The 19614-nt window shown below is 42.9% G+C and overlaps 1 protein-coding gene across 1 annotated transcript; it reads left to right on the top strand.

The window, feature by feature from the left end:
• The first annotated feature begins 1436 nt into the window (after positions 1-1436).
• On the top strand, positions 1437-19204 carry bahd1 (bromo adjacent homology domain containing 1). The gene is given in 8 exon segments (XM_037240709.1): positions 1437-1786; positions 13308-14892; positions 14962-15341; positions 15343-15372; positions 15442-15601; positions 15705-15784; positions 15884-15975; positions 16051-19204. Coding segments are annotated over 7 exon segments (2421 nt in total). The 5' UTR covers positions 1437-1786; positions 13308-13406; the 3' UTR covers positions 16244-19204.
• The last annotated feature ends 410 nt before the right edge of the window (positions 19205-19614 follow it).

Genomic DNA, 19614 nt, shown 5'->3' on the forward strand with positions numbered 1-19614 from the left:
GGCCTAGAATAATGCAACTACACTTTTTTCTTTTTTTAACTGACAGGTTGCAAATATGACAGGAGTGGAAACTGACATGACCTGACTTTATGAACTAACTGCACAGATAAAATATGATTTAATTATGTTTAAGCTCTATGTTTAGATCAATTTATTTTCTACTTCATGACAAAATGTTTGTTTCCGCCTAAGAGAAATTGGACTTTAGTTGCTCCTCTGAGAAATGCATTATTTTTTTCACCTTGTCATGCGGGAGTGGACCATTCTTTGTTTTACTAATCACATTAATGGAATGAGTCTCTTGGCCTCTATAAGAACTTAGGTATCGATTTCATTCGTCATAACTTATTATACGTATTTCAATTCTATCATATCTCTCTTTCCTGCTTTCTTTTGAGCTGAACTAAAAAGCAGGTTTGTCTGCGGAAGCCATTACTTAAACAATGATGACAATCCATGGATCGACACTCCAAATGAAAAATTTGTACGGCTTTTCTTCCATTGTAGAATTACAAAGATTTTCCAGATGAATGGAGCCAGAGGAGCCAGTAATCAAACTTCTATTTTTCTTCTTGTCTTTCACATTGAGTTTATTATTACTCAAGCATTTGTGGTCAAGTTAACCAGATTTCGCGATTGTAGTATAATGAGGCACTGAGTCAGATAAACATCAATGACTTAAATATAGCTGCAGCTAAAATCAGATATGACCAAGTGACGTGTCATACCATGACAGCTGGACGTAATGAGATAAAACAACCACATGCCAGATTTGAAATTATTCTACATAGCCCTTTAATAGCCATGAATCAATGGTGAGCATTTTGAGTGTCAGACTAAATAATCTAACGGACATTACTCCTTGATTGTTTCAAAAAAGGATGTTCGAGAAAATAATGCCACTAAAGGAAGCATGCATGACAAGAGGATAAAAGTAGTGCCTGTCTTTTCAACCACTCAAGCCATTCATTACCCCAATTGCCTCTTGTCATCAAGTGTTTTGAGTGGTGACGGTGTTCTATATTGTCATGTTTAGTTTTCTTACTCATGCGCTCCACAAAAATAAATAGATCTGTTCATCAACTTACATTTACTGCTTTCCCCCCCCCCCCCCATTACATAACAAAAACTATTGTGAGCAATTACGTCACTGCAACTAGTAACTAGTGAGCCTTAATGGACTCAGTTTTATTCCTCCAATATGGGAGCTTTAAATAAATTTACAATACTGCATCTTAACGATCACTCAAATGTTACTTTATGTTTTGTGAATTCTGACAGTTTCAATATGTGATGTGCATTTATGTATCGTATTATTATTGATTGACATATAAGTACTGTTACATGTGAATGTGTGGTTGACCAGGCAAGGTGTCATGGTGTCGTCCCTCCGTGTGGCCCTTTAAGAAACTCTCCATGTTTTCTCTTCGTGATGCGTCAACATAAAAAAGCGGATGATGCTGTTATGTAAAAACACGCACAAGTGAGCCGTACTTTTTTCGCTTTTTTTTTTCCTGCACGCTGGAGACGACACACAGCGATTGCTTGACTCCAAGCCCCACGCACGCTGCGTCCGCCTTGTGTGTGCGCCATCCACTCGGATTAGCAGTCGGAAGTGCAACCAGCGGAGCTTCGGCAGTTTGGAGTGTCTTTTTTTTTTTTTTGAAAGGAGCTTCAAGTGATCATGAGCGACCGTGCACGGGAAGCGTACACCTGACACGTCCCTCTCCTTGCAACTACTGGAATTGACTTTTCTTTCCACGAAAGGAGAGCGTTTGCATCAGAGGTAAGACACCGAGTCGCTAACGTCAAAGTGTCCGAGAACGATGCGAGCAAGCCGGGGTAGTGCGCCAAGCTACACGCCGATGTAGCGATCCGCGTAGCTAGCAACTTTTCTTTTTTTTTTTTCCTGCTTCTTTTCTAAACAGTTTGTTGTTTGTACTTGCATCACTTGTGCTTTCCTGTGTGTTTATTTAATCGAAGTGCGTCGATTGAGTGTGAAAATGTCATTCTTAGTCATGCATGTTTGACAGCTTTGTGTCAAGTTTGAGCCTCGACGCACGGTTGAAAGGTTTCGCTGTCAAGAATGTTTAGAGATGCAGCCTGGCTGAGGTTTTACTTTCTTTTTTAGCAAAATCACTTGACAAGTCTCTTTGGTTAATTGAGACGACCTCAGTGGTACACATTTAATCAAATTCAACCTCCTGTTTGGGGCCAATTTGACCCATTTGCCATAATAGAAAATATTCTAAATTTCATTCACTCATCCTGATATTTGATGACTTTACCAATAGTGACCTAAAACACACACAAATCGAAATATTTAAAAATCTCATGAATTTTTGCAAACTACACAAATGATGCATGCCATAAATGTTTCCATTTTAATGGGATGAATAGTCCCAAGAACAGTTTCTGTTTCCACCACAGTTCCATGGAAACATGCACCAATTGGGCTTTGAAGAATGCTGGGATAATCCCAAAAAATAAAAACAGTGTGTTAATTTAACAATATGTTAATTATTATGGTTATCTCCAGTGTTTTGGTTAGCCTCCATTCAGCCTGGACTGGTTGCTTGTCAGCACCATGTGAAGTTCGCACCTATGAACAATTTAGAGTCTTCAATGACCCTTAACGTTCCTCCTTTGGTGTGTGGGAGGAAGCCAGAGTTTCAAAAACTATGTTAAGTGGACTGTTCTCTAAAGTCCTTTTTGGGATCCCCCCCATAAAAAACAATTGAAATCGACCGGGTTTGATTCAGAGCCACCCGAGTTGTCATTGTGAACAACCTTCCATACAGTTATAAAAATAGGTTAACTGCTGTGATAAAACTATAAAAATGCTCTTTAAAGGTCTGTCAGCATTTACACGAAAAGGTTAGGAATCAATTTCCTATCAGTGGCGTTTTTAAATGCTCAGATCTCACTTTCAAAAAGACATGATCAGCTATACTCAAATGTGGTTTCATGCATGGCGTATTACATTCGCAAGCTGCCGGGCCAGTTCTGGTATATAAATGCTGTGTCAAGCCCATTAAGCACAGACAAGCCTGACAATAGCACTTCAGCTTTGTGCTCCGTCCTTGACAGACCCATCATGACGTTTCGGGCCGACTTGCGGCGACCACATGTGAGCTATAAAGCAGGAGATCAATCCCGCTCGTAATCCCATTATTTCCCTAGAAGCGTCCTGTTGTGGTCTTTAGGGACGAGCCGGCGGGTCGCTGCCGATTTACGTGCCTCCGAACGCGTGGAGGCACACTCGTGTATTTCCTGAAATCTGATGGAAGATGGTAGAATCATGGAGAATGTAACCCATGTGCACAAGAGAGCAGTTTAAACATCAGCGGGCCATTGTTGTCTCGCCTGAATGGCAAGCAAACAGTTGGCGTTCAGAAAGTGAAAACAACATGCCACTCTGCATGAATGACCTTTTGTTCATCAAGTTGTATCATAAATGCAACGGCACGCCCCCTTTTGTTTACGTTCAATCTTCTGCTTCCTCTCGACATTCACTTTTTGCGTTGCTGGAAATTACTGAACTAATATTAAGTCGTATCGCCACTTTTTCGGAAAATTGCATCATATTTTGCAGTCGAGCAATTTCTGACCACTGTGAATTATTCTCCCAGCCTAGAAGAATTTGGATTACATTCATACAGAGTTTGTGGTGCACCATCATTTGTGTCGCATGGGCCAATGGGAAAAAAAAAAATGTGGAGATGCAAGCCCTGCCCTCTTGGCTGTTTGATAGAGAGAAGCAGGAAGTCAGACTAAGGAAACGGAATGCTCGCTCGTAGACGGGCCCTGATGTATCCCACCGCTTCCTCCATTTGTTTACGATGTACATAAAAGTCATGCTCCAATAATGTGCAAACTGGCAAATGTCTGAAAAGAAATCACTTCAAAGTTGACGAAAGAAATGACCAGGTTGGGAAAAAACTGAGACTAAAAACTAGCTTGCATAATTAGCAAATGATTGAATTGTGATGTCAGCGCATCAGACAGGACTGACTACAACAACGCAAACTGACATGAGAATTTTAACCTTTAAAGGTTCCAACAAGCCAGCGTAGACAGTTTGAGCTAGTTTGTAATAAAGCAGGATTATCCTCTGTGGCTGTACAAATGCCACCTTGTTCTTGTTTTAATTCCGTCTAGTTTGGACGCTTCAGTTCAGTCCGCCTGCTTGACGACTTCACAGCCGCATCTCACTCCTGCTCAAGGTTCTGGATTTGAATGAACCTCCAGTGGCTCAGGATGTGGAAAGCTGTTGAGGCGCCTTTCAAAGCCATTAGCCATTACCCCTCCTGCTTGCTTCATCCTAGCCCTGGCGCAGCGGCGCCTAAGACACAGCTGTGAAAATTACAGGTCTGCTTCGTGGAAAGCCAGAAGAAGAGAAGGCGAAGCCCGGTGGGGAGGGAAACGACAACCGCGGCTCGCTCGGGTCTCAGCTGTCGGCCGCCTCACAGCTGCAGTGGATGAGAGGGCCTTACGGAGACGGGGTGTCTCTCACTTATCGCACACAACTGGGATTGTTTACGCGTGTGTGTGTGCATAAAAGAGCGGGGGTGTTAAACCATGTGTGGCTCGGGGAATGGAACAGAAGCCCGTCGCAGTGAAAAAGCACCAAAGCGACCTTCGGTTTGGCAGACGCTAAGAGCATGACTGAAGCCCTGGCAGGTGGACGGACGAACGGACGGACAGGTGGCAACCCCCCGATTTGCCCCTCACTCAGCTTGGATTGGAAACACAGCGATAGGGTTTCTCTTCTTGCTCACCATGATGATGACAATCTCGAAGCGCTATCTCAATCCATCACTACCTTGTACTTTCCTCCCCCGCGGCTCCCGCACGCTCTCTTTATTTTTCCCGGCGCCTTGTTCTCACCCTCGGCGCTCCCCGTGTATCTCCGAGGGCCTGTCACGCATAGAAAAGCGGCAATGTGAAAAATGGCCCCTGTGATTTACAAGGAGCCTTTTTTTTTTTTTCTCCTCCGGAATGAGACGTGATGATTCCCTCTCCGCTCCTCCCTGGCGCTCTTCTGTCTGAATGCAGTCTTCATCTATTTCCGACTTCTGTCAGGCATGTCTTGAGAGGCGTCTTTAGAAATCAGCGTCTGCGATGAAACTTTGAAGGATCAGCAATCTATGACAGCTTTAGGTCTTTAAATTCACGTACATCTTTACTTCCAGCATTCATAGCCGCTATGAAAGCTCCGCTCTGTCCCGGCCGAAGAGAGCTTCAGTGTTGGGGAGTTTAGCTTTTATTGATTTGAGGCGCAAGGTTCTTCTTGTACAACTCCACCCATTCGTGGATGTCAAGTGGGACAGAAGGCCTCCTGTTTCTCTCCGCCTCGCGCTCAATGCTTGTCACAGATAGCGAGGCTTGTCTCAATGCACTTGTTTCAGTGCTCTGTTTGTCTCGGCGCGTTTTCACATTAGGCTCGTGTTGTTTGTTTTGTTCGTATCCCTGCTCGGTGTGAACACGGCATACGAAATCCTTAGCTGAGAAATGTTTTTTTTCTTATTTTTTTTATTCACTTATCACTTGCTAGCCAACCTTCATCCTGTTTACATTCTTGTGACCATTAAGAGATGAGAGTGACGTCAAATTGTTCGCTGTGACGCATTTTTACGTTGTGATTTGTGATTTGGACCAGGGAAAGCAAACTATTTGTAAAATGACCCTGAAGCACAACTCAACTAGACACAAAATGTAAACACCAAATATTGATGGACTAACTTTACAATATTGCTTCTTCAACACCTCCATTTTTGCCCCTCCCAAAGGAAACGATCAGTCATATAACCGGGCCATGTTTACCTTCCATCGTCCTTCGGTCAACTCAATTAAGTAAAGTCAACTTTTTCCAGCGTGTTGAGAGAAGCAATCTGCGAGCAAAATGTGTTATTCCAAGCGAGCCGACACGGTAATATCTCCTAAATTATTTGTGGTATTTCCACCGTGCCCGAGTGTTTGCTCCTCCAAGGTTGAGACCATGGCGCAGTGCATTTGAACAGTCAGGAGATATTTTCTTTATTTTGCTTAAGTGTTTTGTAAGGAGAATTGCTGACTGCGGCTCAATTCCTCCTCATTGATTCCATTCATCTGGAGGGTGCAAGCTGATGTTGCACAAACACGTCGGATCGCATAGAGAAGCGCCGCTTACAGTTTGCACAAGTGGCAATTAGGCAGGTTGCTCAAATGTTCCAAAGATAAATGGCGGCGATTGATTCCGATGTCTGGATTATGACTTGAATCATCGCGCTTGTGTTTCATGTCATGCTGCCGCTCTCACTGTTTGCTTGTACTGACATTAAACAGCCACGCTCGCATTCATTAGCGCTGCCAGTCCATTTTCAGCAGCGGAGATGATGAGGAGGATGATGATGCCCAGCTGTTCTGTGCTTAGTGCTCTTTGGGCTTGACAGGTGGGCGGAGCTTTAGTCACTTCTGGTTAAAAAGCTGTCAATGTCGAGTAAGGAAGTGATGGAGGGGTGCTCTGGAAGTTGAACACAATCACTTTCTATGATGCTGATTGACTTGATGTGAGTGGACAAAGTTGGTGCTTGAGAGTTTCATTTCCAGTTTTTAACCACACACTAAAAAAAAATCTAAAAAATCCCACACAAAATTCCCAAGAGCAGAAATTAGTTGGTGAACGCGCATGAGAAAACAGCTCAGGGGAACAAGAAAATCCAAATATGAGTCACATTAAAAAATGTCTGCAGCTTCTCTGTGCCTAATGCAAGCTTTTGAACAAAAGGGAATATCCTCTGCCATTTTTAGCTGATGGTAATTCACAAAACTAAATTCCACCATGCTTGTTTACAGACGCAATACACTCCGATGTGTGAAATTCATAAATCTTAATAAACATTTGATTAACATTATTATTTTACAGTCAGGTTACATGCTATCCAAGGCCAAATCTGACCCCCACGCCTCGGGTTGGACACCTGAGCTTGCACTGTATTGTTAACAACTTAAGTAAGACCTTGGAGTTGCGCTCTCCGTAATTGTCCTGCTCGGTGTGTTATTACAGTGCAGGTCAGCACTCAGCGGTCGGTCGCCCACGCCTCATTAACCCTCCACACACTCGGCTGGTTTACAGCCGCTAACTGTGCACTGTAAAGCTCCTATTGATGAGGGTTGCCAGCTTTTATCACAATTAACGTTGATTTTTTATTTATTTTTTGGTCTGATCACATTGTGACTTTTTTCATTTCAAATACAGTCATCAAATTAGGGTTAGTTATTATCAGACCGCACGTGTTATTAAGAGGATATAAAGCCAATGAGCCCAATAAAGATTGCTGAATATGTTTATTATGGACTGTCATCAATCTGACAATTGCTGTATGTTTGTTAATTAGAGAGCTGGCAGCGCTCATATTTTCTGATAACATCAGTAGGCCTGGCTTTATGACGCTGTTACATCATCATCATAATTTACAGTGTTTACTCACCGCCTGGTGGTAATTATTGACATTATTGATCATATTTGTTTTCAGCTGATCCTTTTGCACTGCTGCACAAATTGCAAATATGTCGGAAAAGACACCGTAAAATACTTATTTGGTCAAACAGCGGAATATAACGATCGTTGCTGTTGTGTGAAAGAATTCTCACACGGATCTGACCTCATCTTATTTCCATCACTATGTGACTGTAGGGGCTTGTTTAACATGAGCTGCACTTTTTAGGGGAAGCCCCGTTGTTTCCTTGAACCATAAAGTTGACGTACTTTTGTACATTCGGAAACTCTGAATATTACAATAAATTGCTCCTTTGTCCAAAAAGTGATAAAATAATCTGGTAGAAGGTGAGGAAATAAACGTGAGCACTTAAATGCATCGCAGCAATTCTGAGAGAGAAAAGGCAAGCGTGTATATTTGAACGCATTCAAACAAAGGAATCGAGTCTAACTCCCGAGTGACTCATTATTGATTACTGACTTGATGCTTTGGTGTGATGCTATGATCTTTGTGAATCCACGGCTTTTCTGTTCATGTGATAACAGGATTGTGCAAAAAATCTCAATTACACTCGCCACACATTCTGTTCTCCACTCACAGATTGTGACTGAAATAGTAACACTAGAAGAAGAAGAAAAGTATTACTTTAAAAAGTATTGATTCATAAAGCAGTCACACTCTAATATTTTGAATGCCTATCTTAGTATTTCCAATGCTGGATTCTATTTTATTCTTTGGTGCACAAAAAGCACCATTTGACTGTTTGATTCTAAATCCTGACACAGTTTACTACTTTAACTATTTACATATCTTGATGTGAAAAGGTAAAGCTTGCCAGTGTGCCAGACTTTTAACAAATTCAAAAATATTTCCTGCTCCAAAGCATTTCAGTGCGAATGCTTGACTTTGAGCTTGCCACTTGATGTGCACGCACGGCCCACTATTAAACGGGCGTTCGTTCTCCGGGCAAGTGTGGCTTACTGGGTGCGTAGTGGGAGTGATTAGGCGTTGGAAAGACGGGGGAGAGATGTCCCGGCGCATGCACGCAGCCGCCAGCGCATGAATATCATCTCCACTGTGCCACTTCGGAAGTAGGTCACCCACCGCACGCCGATTTGTTCACCGCGTCTCCTGCTTCTCACTCCGCCGATCGACACCAGAAGCCCGAGTGAAAACGGAAACTAAACTAGCAGCAGCGACGAAACGGGGAGGGGGGGATTATTATTATTGTGTGCGCGTGAGTGCGTGTGCGCGCGCGCTCGCAGGGTCTAGTTGGAAATCGCGACGGGACACGGAAGCTAGACGATGAACCGTGGCGGTGCTTCCAGGCGGAGATGATCGCTCCAGAGCTTCTCTGAAAACACTCGCCCGTGATTCGTAGCTCCTTGCGCGGACTCCTCCGAGCCTCCGCGATGGATTGATCGACGATCGGCCTCTTTTGCGCTCGTCTTTTTCCGCTCTCTCTCGACCCCCCCCCCCCCATCTCAGCACTCCTGCCCCGGCATGCTGTCACTGACCGCGGCCAAGTAAGTAGGCGAGTCTCTTTTCACGCACTCATGACAATACATGTTATTTCCACCTTTTGCTTGTAATTATACAGCACAGCGGATTCTGAAGCTAGGGTGTGTGTTGTTCGCTTTTTGCATCGACCTACAAGGTGGTGAGGGTGTGCGATGATGATGATGATGGGGGTTGTGGCGGTGGTGACGATGATGGTGGTGCTGGTGGTTGTGTAGAACAGTGTTTATTGAACCAATGGATCTATTTTGATGGGGGGAAAAAAACCCAATTTTCTGCAAAAGTGGGTTTATTCTGTCATCTAGTTCTGCCTGTCACTATAAGTCTCTGGCGTGAATGGAGAAGAATGGTTAATCGTTTGATGGTAATGCATGATTTCCGAACCAATTAAGTGAAATTTTACTATTTCTCATGGCACGCCTGATGAGCACAGCGGTTAGAGGTCCCTGGTGTACTGTAGAACATTGTTTCTTATCCAAACTTAAATGAGATAAAGTGAGCTACGTGAAAATCTTTTACGATAGAAATCATCTCGCTTGATAACTCTTAATACCTTCTATTATTTTGCCATCCATGTGGACAGCACAGTAAGAATGTATTGCGCAGTGGAAACATGTTTCCCCAACTGTTCATATGATAATAAACGCTTTGAATGTTGAAAAGTGGACCTAAGCTGCACACCAGCTGTGATGCTCCATAGCTCTGTAGGGGTTTGACCCCCCGCCCCCCCCAACCAGCCTGCCTGCCTCCTCCCCCTCGTTGGCAGTCACCCGTGTGGTGTGCTCCCACTTCACCAGTAAATAGACGCATGCATGGCAGGTTGACTTCTAATAAGGGTTTCGTGTCATTCTTGTCCCCTCCCATCGCTGTGGATTTTTATTTTCAGCACTTTTAAATAATCCCTGAGCCCCCGCAGGGATTCTCCTGACAGGTGTTGCAATTTAAAGGGCTGGTTACCCCCTCCCACATCCCAAATGTAGCTGACATCAACTTTCACTTCTCAACATTTTAAAAGTCATCGGCGTGTAAATAAAATGGAATTGAGGGAATTGCTTAAATATAGACAGCATGGTAAATAAAAATATATATGTTGTGTATTAATACTTGAATGGGGGGGGCTTGTACTCATCATTTGCTGACACGGTGAAATAAAAACCAAGTGCTTCTTTTCATGTTTTTTTTTTTGGTGCACATTTTGTTCCTTTTGTTATTACGGATGACTTAAGGCATGTTTTATGAAGCAGTCAGAACAGTGTGTACAATTTCCTGATCTATGTTCATTATCAGATTTTTGCCATTTTGCCACCAAAGCAAAACTCACTTTAATTCACGAGTTGAGATCTTGTTCAAGTCTTAATGCCACGCATGACCATTCTGAAGTTTTGTTCGACTTAAGAGGTGGATTTGTGAACCTCAGGGGCCATTCTACATTCCTTCCTAGTTATAAAAATAGAAAAGCATAAATGTTTTGCTTAAGTCAAACCCCACGTGATTGATTTTTAAATTCTTTTACAGTAGAACCGAAAAGTCAAAACGCTCCTCTTTTAAAATGTCAGGTTGTGGTGACGTATGACGGTGAGATGTGAAGATAAATCATGTCAAAACTTTTCACATTCAGGTGAAACATTGTTGGATTTGACTGTATGGAATGCCTCTGAGCAAGGGTATTAATTTTGAATTTCTCAGGTTTGCGCATCCCAATTAATGTGACATGTCGGCCTTGCCTGCCCGCCCATAGAATTTCTCGGCGTGTGCGTAATGGCGTTATGACAGTCAGATTTCAGGAATAACATTTAGACTAAGTGACTCTGATTAACCCAGAATAAAGTGGGAATCTCTCATTTTCTTGACATTATACTCGCCCACGGCCTAAAGAAAAAAAACATCCACACAAAAGGCATGAACGCAAGCTAATAGCGCAAATTAGGAATCTTGTCAACACCTGGATAAAATGTGTCATAATAATATTTGGACATCACTGCTGGATTTCTGAAAGGTCGAGAAGAAAACCGGTCAGGGAGGATGCAAAGAGGGGTAACATTAAAGGAACTGTAGGGATTTCTGGAAAGAGCTGCACGTGTGGTACATGTCTTGTTTTTTATTTTGGAATATGGAGCTCATCATGGAATAGCATGTAAGCCTGTTTAAATTTTGAATGGAAGGAATTTCGAGCCTCATTCACAATTTTCCACTCTGAGGTCAGAAATAAATCAAGCCTAACATGTTTCAGTTACCAAATGGTAATTGGAAATTAATAACTATAATTTTCTAAATGAATCAAGAAATATGAACTTACAATTTTTCCCCCGTTATTTTAAATAAATAAAAAAGTAATACAAATAATAATAAAAATAGTTAATGGCCTCATATAAATCATGCAAACTTTTTATTCTTAAGAATCAGAATCATAAAACTGAAATTTCCCAAATTGGACCGATGCCCAATCCTTCTTGGAACACATACTGACGTAAACCTGAAATATAGTCCGAATGGTGCACATCTGCGGTCTGCTAACGCTCAATGCAGAATCCACGCAAGCGCTCTTAACACGGCAGCTGCTGTCACACTGAGCCGCCTTGTGATCATAAACATACAATTGTTTCCAATTTCTGCAGCGTTTAAAATCCATTATGAAAAAAGAGATACATATATAGAAAGACTGTTATCTGTGTTCTGGGAAATTCCCTTCTACAATGTTACAAGAATAAAATTGTATTTACTGTGGCAGTAGCTCAACTTTGAAGCTGGAGTGAATTTTGAAGAAGGTATCATAAACGGTACAATTAAAAGAAATGTCCAAATTTGCATTGACGAGTCATCATCATAGATACACTCACAAATGACAAACTTTTAAAACATAATATTTCACCTCTATTATCTTTTCATTTGAGTGTGGCAAAATCCAATTGAACATTAGCGAGGTGAGCTAAAGAGGGTCTCTGCACCACCCTCATCATGTGATGCATTTAGAATGCTTTTGCATGCCAGAGTAGGAGAAATGCTGACAGACTCCTACCCGAGAAGACCGAATGCTGTAATTAAGTCAATAGAAGCTTTCACCAAGTATAAATTTAAGTGGGTTCCTCTCTCTTTTTTATTTTAGGTGTCTGAATTGACTAGTCGAGGTGTTTTTCTGGCCTCACAGTGAATAGTGGTTAGCGTGTCAGCTTCACAGTCAGGAGATTTGGGTTCAAATGTCCATTAAAATGTCACTTGCTTTTGAGACGCTAACGTTTATGTCCAGTTTGTGTACGACCACATCTTATTAATAAAGGATGCTGGTCTTTCCACTCTGCATGTCTGTGTATGCGCTTTGATTTGATATCGGCACACACAAACCTGCCGTGCATCTCCCCCTCCCCGTGTCCTCTTGTTATCTTCAAATTACATTTCTCCCTCTGATAAATTGCATTTCATGCTTCACAGTCGTGCAACAATAAGGCCAATGGCAGCCGTTAAATGCTTTGAGAACAGTTGGTGGCCACTCAAGATTTGACAGTTATTTTCGTACTTTGATCAACTTGTAGAATTTCACCAAATCGTTTGTGAAGACGTAAAAGTCTGCTGCTGTTGATTTAAAATATAATTGTACGTAATTATTACAGTAAAACCGAGCATTTTTTTTGTTATTAGGGTTGCGTGTCATAAAATTATTTTTATTTATTATATGATATATATATATTTTTTATTATTTTTTATTTATTTATTTATTTATTTATTTATTATTCCTGTATTATTTTTAGGGGGAATTTTATAGGCATTAAAAATAAATAATATTTTATATCCATTGAGCCAGCCTTTTGGGAAGGCACTTAAGTCGGTGAGCTTTCATCTGCGCACATGTGACGTCAATTGAATCGGCGTGGCATTGAAGCACAGATCCCAACTCATCGCTAAAAGCATCCGTCAGCTAGAACAAACAAGAATACATCATTGACGTGCGCTGTTGTGCTACGCCGGCCTGGTGACTGAGTTGTGTTCCTTGTGGGCTACTTGAGTCATCAATCTGAGTAGAAAATGGTGATAAAAAGCAGACGGCTTCTGGCAGCAATGTCATCGGCTCGTGTGGGCAAATTTGCACATTAACTAGGCCCGAGGTGTTAATCCATAGCCTAATGAAATAACGATACCTTCTGCACATTACATTTATATTTAAAGCCAAGAGGCCGTTATCCTCTTGGGGGAATATCTCGCTGGCAAATCTGTCGCTAAATCATGAATGTCTGTTATGTTCACGTCACAGAGCAATCTGTAAGCGACTCCTTCTGTTTCCCCCCCCCCCCACCCCCCCCCCCCCCCCCCCCCCAGAGACGATCCACGATGATCAGGCCGCTCTGAGCTCCAGCCGGCGTCTTCGAATCCCGTTGATGAAGACGAGGGACGGACTTTGCGCTCCAGGTAGAGAACATGGTGAAAGCTCAGCGACACCAGCCAGCGAAAGATGGCAAGCGAGGCGGAGAAAAGGGAGGCGGGATGAGGAAAGGCAAAGATAGAACAAAGGAAGTGAGGAGAAAGAAGCAGAAGAAGAAAGAGTCGCCCACGTTTCGGAAGAAGACATTGGCGGGGAAAGTTGGAGATGCGTTGGACTGTTGTGTTCTGCTCACCCGGTTGGAGGAGAAAGCAACTGCAGGGAAGCAGAAGGATGGACAGAAACCCAGCGTCAAGGCCAAGAAGAAACTGACCAAAACTCATCAAAAGTTCAAAAAATCTGCTTATCAACAAGCACTGGAAGCAAAAAGTAGCAAATCCGACACCATGCTGACGTGGCCCCCGCTTGTTCCCGAGCCTCGCAGGAGAAGAATGGCTTCCCTCAACGCAGAGGCCGTCAACAGCCTGCTGCTCTACAGGGCCGACCCCTTGGCATCCAGTCTCATTAAGAAAGAGTCCAACGAAGCGCCGTCGAAAGGTGAAAGCAGACCTCATAAAGCCAAAAAGGTTCTTCGGGGAGGAAAAGCAGACGTGAAGGAAAGTCGTAAAAAACAAAAGGCCGAGGCGCCGCCGGTGGACTGGTTGGCTTTGTTTGCCCCGACCCCTCGCCGTCAAGCGGGCCTCACCGCCGCCACGCTGCTCAAACTCACCGGTTCGCTCTACGGGAGCAAGCGGCAAAAGAAGCAGGAGTCCAAGCCCGCTAGTGAAAGTAAAGCCGAGGCTTTAACTCAGGTTGAGATTAGTGGTAAGCCTTTAAGTGGAGCAACACCGCAGACCAAAAGAAGAACAAATCCAAAACACAATGAGCAGCTAAAGCACATTAAACAGGGTAAAGAGGATCCGGGTTTCTGTAGTCTTTGCAAGACGGAGGCTTTGGATCCCGAGTGGAAGTCCGGTGGACAGGATTGTTTAAAAACTCCTCTTCACTGCGGCTCGGCTCTGGGGTTCTCCTTAAAAACAATCAAAGAGGAGCAGGGGGAGACGGACGTGTCGCCCTGCTACTGCTGCAGCCGGGAGAGATGCGTGGAATATTGTCACAGACTGGCCCTCTTCCTCAAGAACAAGGCGGTCAAGGAGCCCGATGACGAAGGCTCGCTCTCCGAGGTGTTCCACCACCACCACCTCCACCACCACCATCACCACCTCCACCACCCGGCAGCCATAACCATCACGCCGCACGCGTACGTATGCTTCCCGAGCTACTGCGTCCACTTCAGCCACCCGGACAGCTCGCCGTCCACCATGACGCCCCTCGCTCTGTGTCCAAAGAGCAGCAAGAGACCCAAACTGCTGCCCAGCTCTGGTCCGCAGCCCTCAGGGATTTCTCATCCGGTCTACTGCTGCACCTCCGTGGAAGCGTGCTACGGAGAGCCCTGCAGGATCAACGGCTATTCCACCTACAGCAGCGTGATTCCGGCAATTCCTCGAGGAGGTTGCGCCAAATGCGGCCGTGGCATCAACAGAGGTGAGTGGAGTCTCGACGTACCTAATAAAGTGTCCGTTGTCTTTGGCTACCTTCTCTGTTCTCCTTCAGACGACTACTCATCAAGCCTCAACGACCACCGCAGCCCGTCCTCCATCTCCATCTGTCCCAGTCCGAGAATCCTCACCGGCTGCCCCATTCCCGCAGTGCCTCCAGCCGGCCAATCAGTGCCCCCCGTTCAGACGCCTCTGTCCGACCCCAGCCAACCGCAGCCTCCGCTGCAAGTGGCCAAGGAGTGTCCGCAGAGCGCCAAGCCTCCCAGCGGGTCCCGGTCTGGCGCCCGCGACACGGGCAGCATCAGCTCGCTTGTGTTCCCGCTCAAAAAGGAAAAAAAGCAGAAGCTGGGCTCCGGCGGCGCCAGAGGACAAGCGCTTGCCAAGCAGCCCAAGAACGGACGCCAAAAAAGCACCAACGGCTGGCGGCCCGTCGGCCCCCCCCTTTGAAAAAGACGTTTTCTCTGTGGTACGTACCCACAACTCTGTATTGAATGATTCAGACTTGCAAATCTTCCTGCTACCTGTATCATCCCAGGGAGAGGAAGCTCTGGCGCCGAAGAAGTGTTACCAAGGAGTCGAACGGGACGGCGAGCTGATCCAGGTCAGGGACACGGTCCTGCTGAAGTCCGGGCCCAGGAAAAAGTCTCTGCCTTATGTGGCAAAGATCTCAGCGCTGTGGGAGGAGCCTGAGACAGGTAGCCCGACGTACTTTACGTGACAATTAAACTTTCAGTGCATTCTGGGTTCCTAAAACTTTTCTGAGTTTATATTGTATGTTTGTTTTTGTTTTATTTCCAGGAGAGTTGATGATGAGTTTGTTTTGGTACTACCGTCCAGAACACACACAAGGAGGACGCAGCCTTAATGTGCATTGTCAGGTGACGAGCAAATTATTTTTTGTTTCCTAATGATGTCATAGACTGACTATGCACAGCTCAGTGGGCGGGATTTAAAACATCCACGCTAAATATCCACAGAATGAGATCTTTGCGTCCCGTCACCAAGATGTGAACAGCGTGGCCTGTATTGAAGACAAATGCTATGTCCTGACACTGGCACAGTATTGTCGGTAAGAAAAAAAAGATATATATTTTTATGCAGCGGAAATCTCGCTGAAAATATTGATAATATTCCCCATTTCCAGATTTTGTGCCTTGGTAAAACGGCGAGGGGAGGGCGTACCCGACAGCGCCGCGTCCCACCTGGTCCCCCCCGCCGTGGGCCACGCCGCTCCCAGCCACCGCTGCGTGCCGGATGACGTGGACCCAGAGCTGGTGTTTTTCTGTCGCCACGTCTACGATTTCCGCTACGGACGCCTCCTCAAGAACCTGCAGTAGCTCCACGCCGAACACAGAGACGTGAAGATAAGGTGGATTGATCCGCCTCCGCTTAAATGAGCTCCGCTGCCTGCGAAAGTGAGGGCCTGGAGGTTTGAAGATGAAGGAACGTGAGATTAGTTTCTCTTTGAAATTTCACACTGACACGACACACACTTGTGAAGTCAACGTTGAGGTCTGACGCGTTGCATCGGCGCGATAATGGCCGTCCAAATGGTTTTAATCACGCGCGGCTTCTCGTTTTGAGTGCGCTCTGTGCGGAACGTTTCTCCTGCAGGTCTTAGAAATGTGCCATTTGATGGATTTGAAGGAGCTTATACGTGACTCACGGAAAAGTATCTGCCTATCACTCTTACACAGACGCAACATAAGAGGCCTTTCCTTTCCTCATTGCTCTTTAAAAGAGATTCCTTACTGTGAATGTAGGACTTAACCATCATGCCATCATGCAAAGATCACACTTAAAGATGGAGAGAGAGAAAGGATCGCCGCCACTCGTATATGTGATTATTTATGATAAGTTAGAATTTTATAAATGGCATCTTCATTGGCTGTTAGCTACATGATGTCACAAATCCTAATTTTAAAAAAAATTGAATGGAAAAAAAAAAAAAAAAAATCTAACAAAATTTGTAAATGATTTTATTCAAAATGCGACAGGGTCATCGTAGCACGTACACCAAATGCTAACTTATGTTAGCATAGACGTAAATTAGGAGCGAGAAAAAAATATTTCACCCAAATTTGTCTGAAAGTGGACCTAATAATAACTTAGCTTAACATCTGAAACTAACTTGGTTAGTTGTAATGAACAGCTATTAAACGAATGTAAACGTCAACAAATATAAATGAATTGAAAACTTTATTAGTCGCTCGTCTACGCAGCATTGACAGGATAGAAAGAATCACATGACCGTATATTGGAGAAACTCAAGAGTTATCACGGCAAAGCAACAACAAGCTAACGGCTCAATAACCACTCAACAAAAGTCCCTTCAAAGAAGCCATCGATCATGATATTGATCAAGTATTTTAATGTGCAGGTAGTTGCAAAAAGTATTCATATTTAAAAATAAAAACAAGCTTTCATGTCACATTTTTAAATGACCTCAGAGGAGATTTTCCACTTTGTGACGCACATGTGCACTCAAAAAAAAAAAAAAAAAAAAAAAAAAATCCTAAATTGAGAAAAAGCAAAGTGCAGACGCCGTCAGACTTAATACTATTACTATATTCTTATTCTCCACGCGCTGACACATGTATTCGGTAGATTTTAGATGACGTGATCAATGATTTATTCCTCTACGTTCGCGAGAAGATAGACTATTTATTTATTAGAGAGAGAATAAAAGTCTAATTTATTTTCTAGAGGTCATTTTAAAAGAAGGCTTTTTAGAGGTGAGGAAATTACAAGTTGCCTCCCCATTTAGCTGCACTCTCCTTTTTGCAATATGTACACTACTCACAAAAAAAAATGTTTGGTGTACAGTATTCAGCTTTGGGGTGACATTTTAGCGAGACCGGAATGGTTTTAAACTGTAGAGCGCATTTTAGGGTCATCTTTTAGTTTCACCCGAAAGCCGAATATTCCAAATTTTTTGGGAGTAGTGTGTATACTGTGAGGGCTTGTTTGACGATCAGAGCCATTGAAGTACATCTTCCAAAGTAGTTTACCCTTCTTCTTAGTCCTCGCAGAGAGAAAAAAAATAAAGCTTTCGCCTCCTGTTAGGTTTGAACTTAATGCTTGTGGCTCGATGGAAGGTTTTTGCTGATCTAATTTTTCTAAAAATCTTGCTACATACCAGTGAGCACAAATTAAAACCTATATGGCTGTCAAGCAAATATTGTCAGATTTTGTGATTTTTTTTTTATTTATTTTTTTCTTACCAGTGTTCTTTGGTTGAATTATTGAATTATTATTTAAAAGAAACAAAAATTATTTTAATTGGACTGATATGAAACAGACTTTTTTTTAATCTGTTTTTACAAAAAGTTAATAGGGACGTGCAAAAAATCTATACACACACAAATTTGACATCTTTGAATTGGAAATAATTTCTCAGTAATGTTTTTAATAATCAAACTGTTGCATAAAATACTTTGCCCAAACCACTTTGATTTATTTTTTTTCCAAAAAAAAATATTTATAATGCAAATGTAATATACTCGTTTTAGACAAGGATGCAAAATTTGACCATTTATTTTAGTGGAGCAGTTGGCTTGCACAAAAGCTTGTTTCGATGTTTGTCGTTGAGGAAAGTGGCACATATTTTTGGATATAATACAGCGCTTAACTTTTTGTATGATTTCCCACTGAATTCCAGTGAGAACATTCAGTCGGTGTGAGTTGCGTTGGGTGGATGAAGTACGACCGCTTTGCTAAAGCGTTAATCAATTGATGAAAAAAAATCCCACTGGGTGTTCTTACAGTACAGTAGAGTGCAGTATACATGCAGTATGGCCTTAGAAGTCGCTCAGCTCTCCTGATGAATCAACGTGTGATACTTAGATGTCTTAATTGGTCCTCTGTGCCTGTTCCTGTAAACCCATATTTAATAATATATATATATATAAATATATATTCCAAGTGTTTTTCCAAGAACAGAAATGTGAGCAGTTAGTGTTTATTTTTGATGTAACTTCCAAATGCCTTTTCTGTCATTTAAGTCAGAAGACACTGGTCTCATGTTGAATTGCACCAAAAAAAAAAAAAGAGAGAGACAAAAGGGGAAAGTATAGAAATATGAATTTATGAATATCATTCCTCTGGGTGTAGAAGAACGTTGAAAATCAAATAGCGACATTGTTTCTAGTGTGAGCTGTTAGTTTGTATTCTCTTGCATGGCATTTTGGAAGTATCTTGGAAATATTAATCACAGCACAGTTTATTTGAATTGAACAAAATGGACCGCTGTAATATAAGACAAATATTTAATTGTAATAAATAATATATGAGTTCAAGTTGCCTCTGTGTGTGGAGTTTGTAAGTTAGACTTTTAACTGTTCATAGGCGTCAATGTGATTGTTCGTATGTACTGTTAACTTGACCCAATCATGTTGATTCATGTAGGAATAGTTGCTGTCCACGAGAGGGCGCGCTAGTCAAACTCCACTTTACAGGAGACCCAAAAATTCACCCTGGCATTTTATAATTGCGCCATCAAATAGAGAAAACAATTTCCAACACTTTAATTTGATTAGTAATTCAGAACTGGTGACACTTGGAAAAAAAAAAAATTTCTACGTATCAATAGTGGTATCAATTTTGAGAATCACTTAACTGTAGCGGATCAGTGCATGCGGCACATGCAGCGGACAGAGACTTTGGACACCAACATTAAAAAAAGTCAATGTTGCTTGACATTTGAAGG

This window comes from Syngnathus acus, chromosome 22, assembly GCF_901709675.1.
Source record: "Syngnathus acus chromosome 22, fSynAcu1.2, whole genome shotgun sequence".
Taxonomy (NCBI): domain Eukaryota; kingdom Metazoa; phylum Chordata; class Actinopteri; order Syngnathiformes; family Syngnathidae; genus Syngnathus; species Syngnathus acus.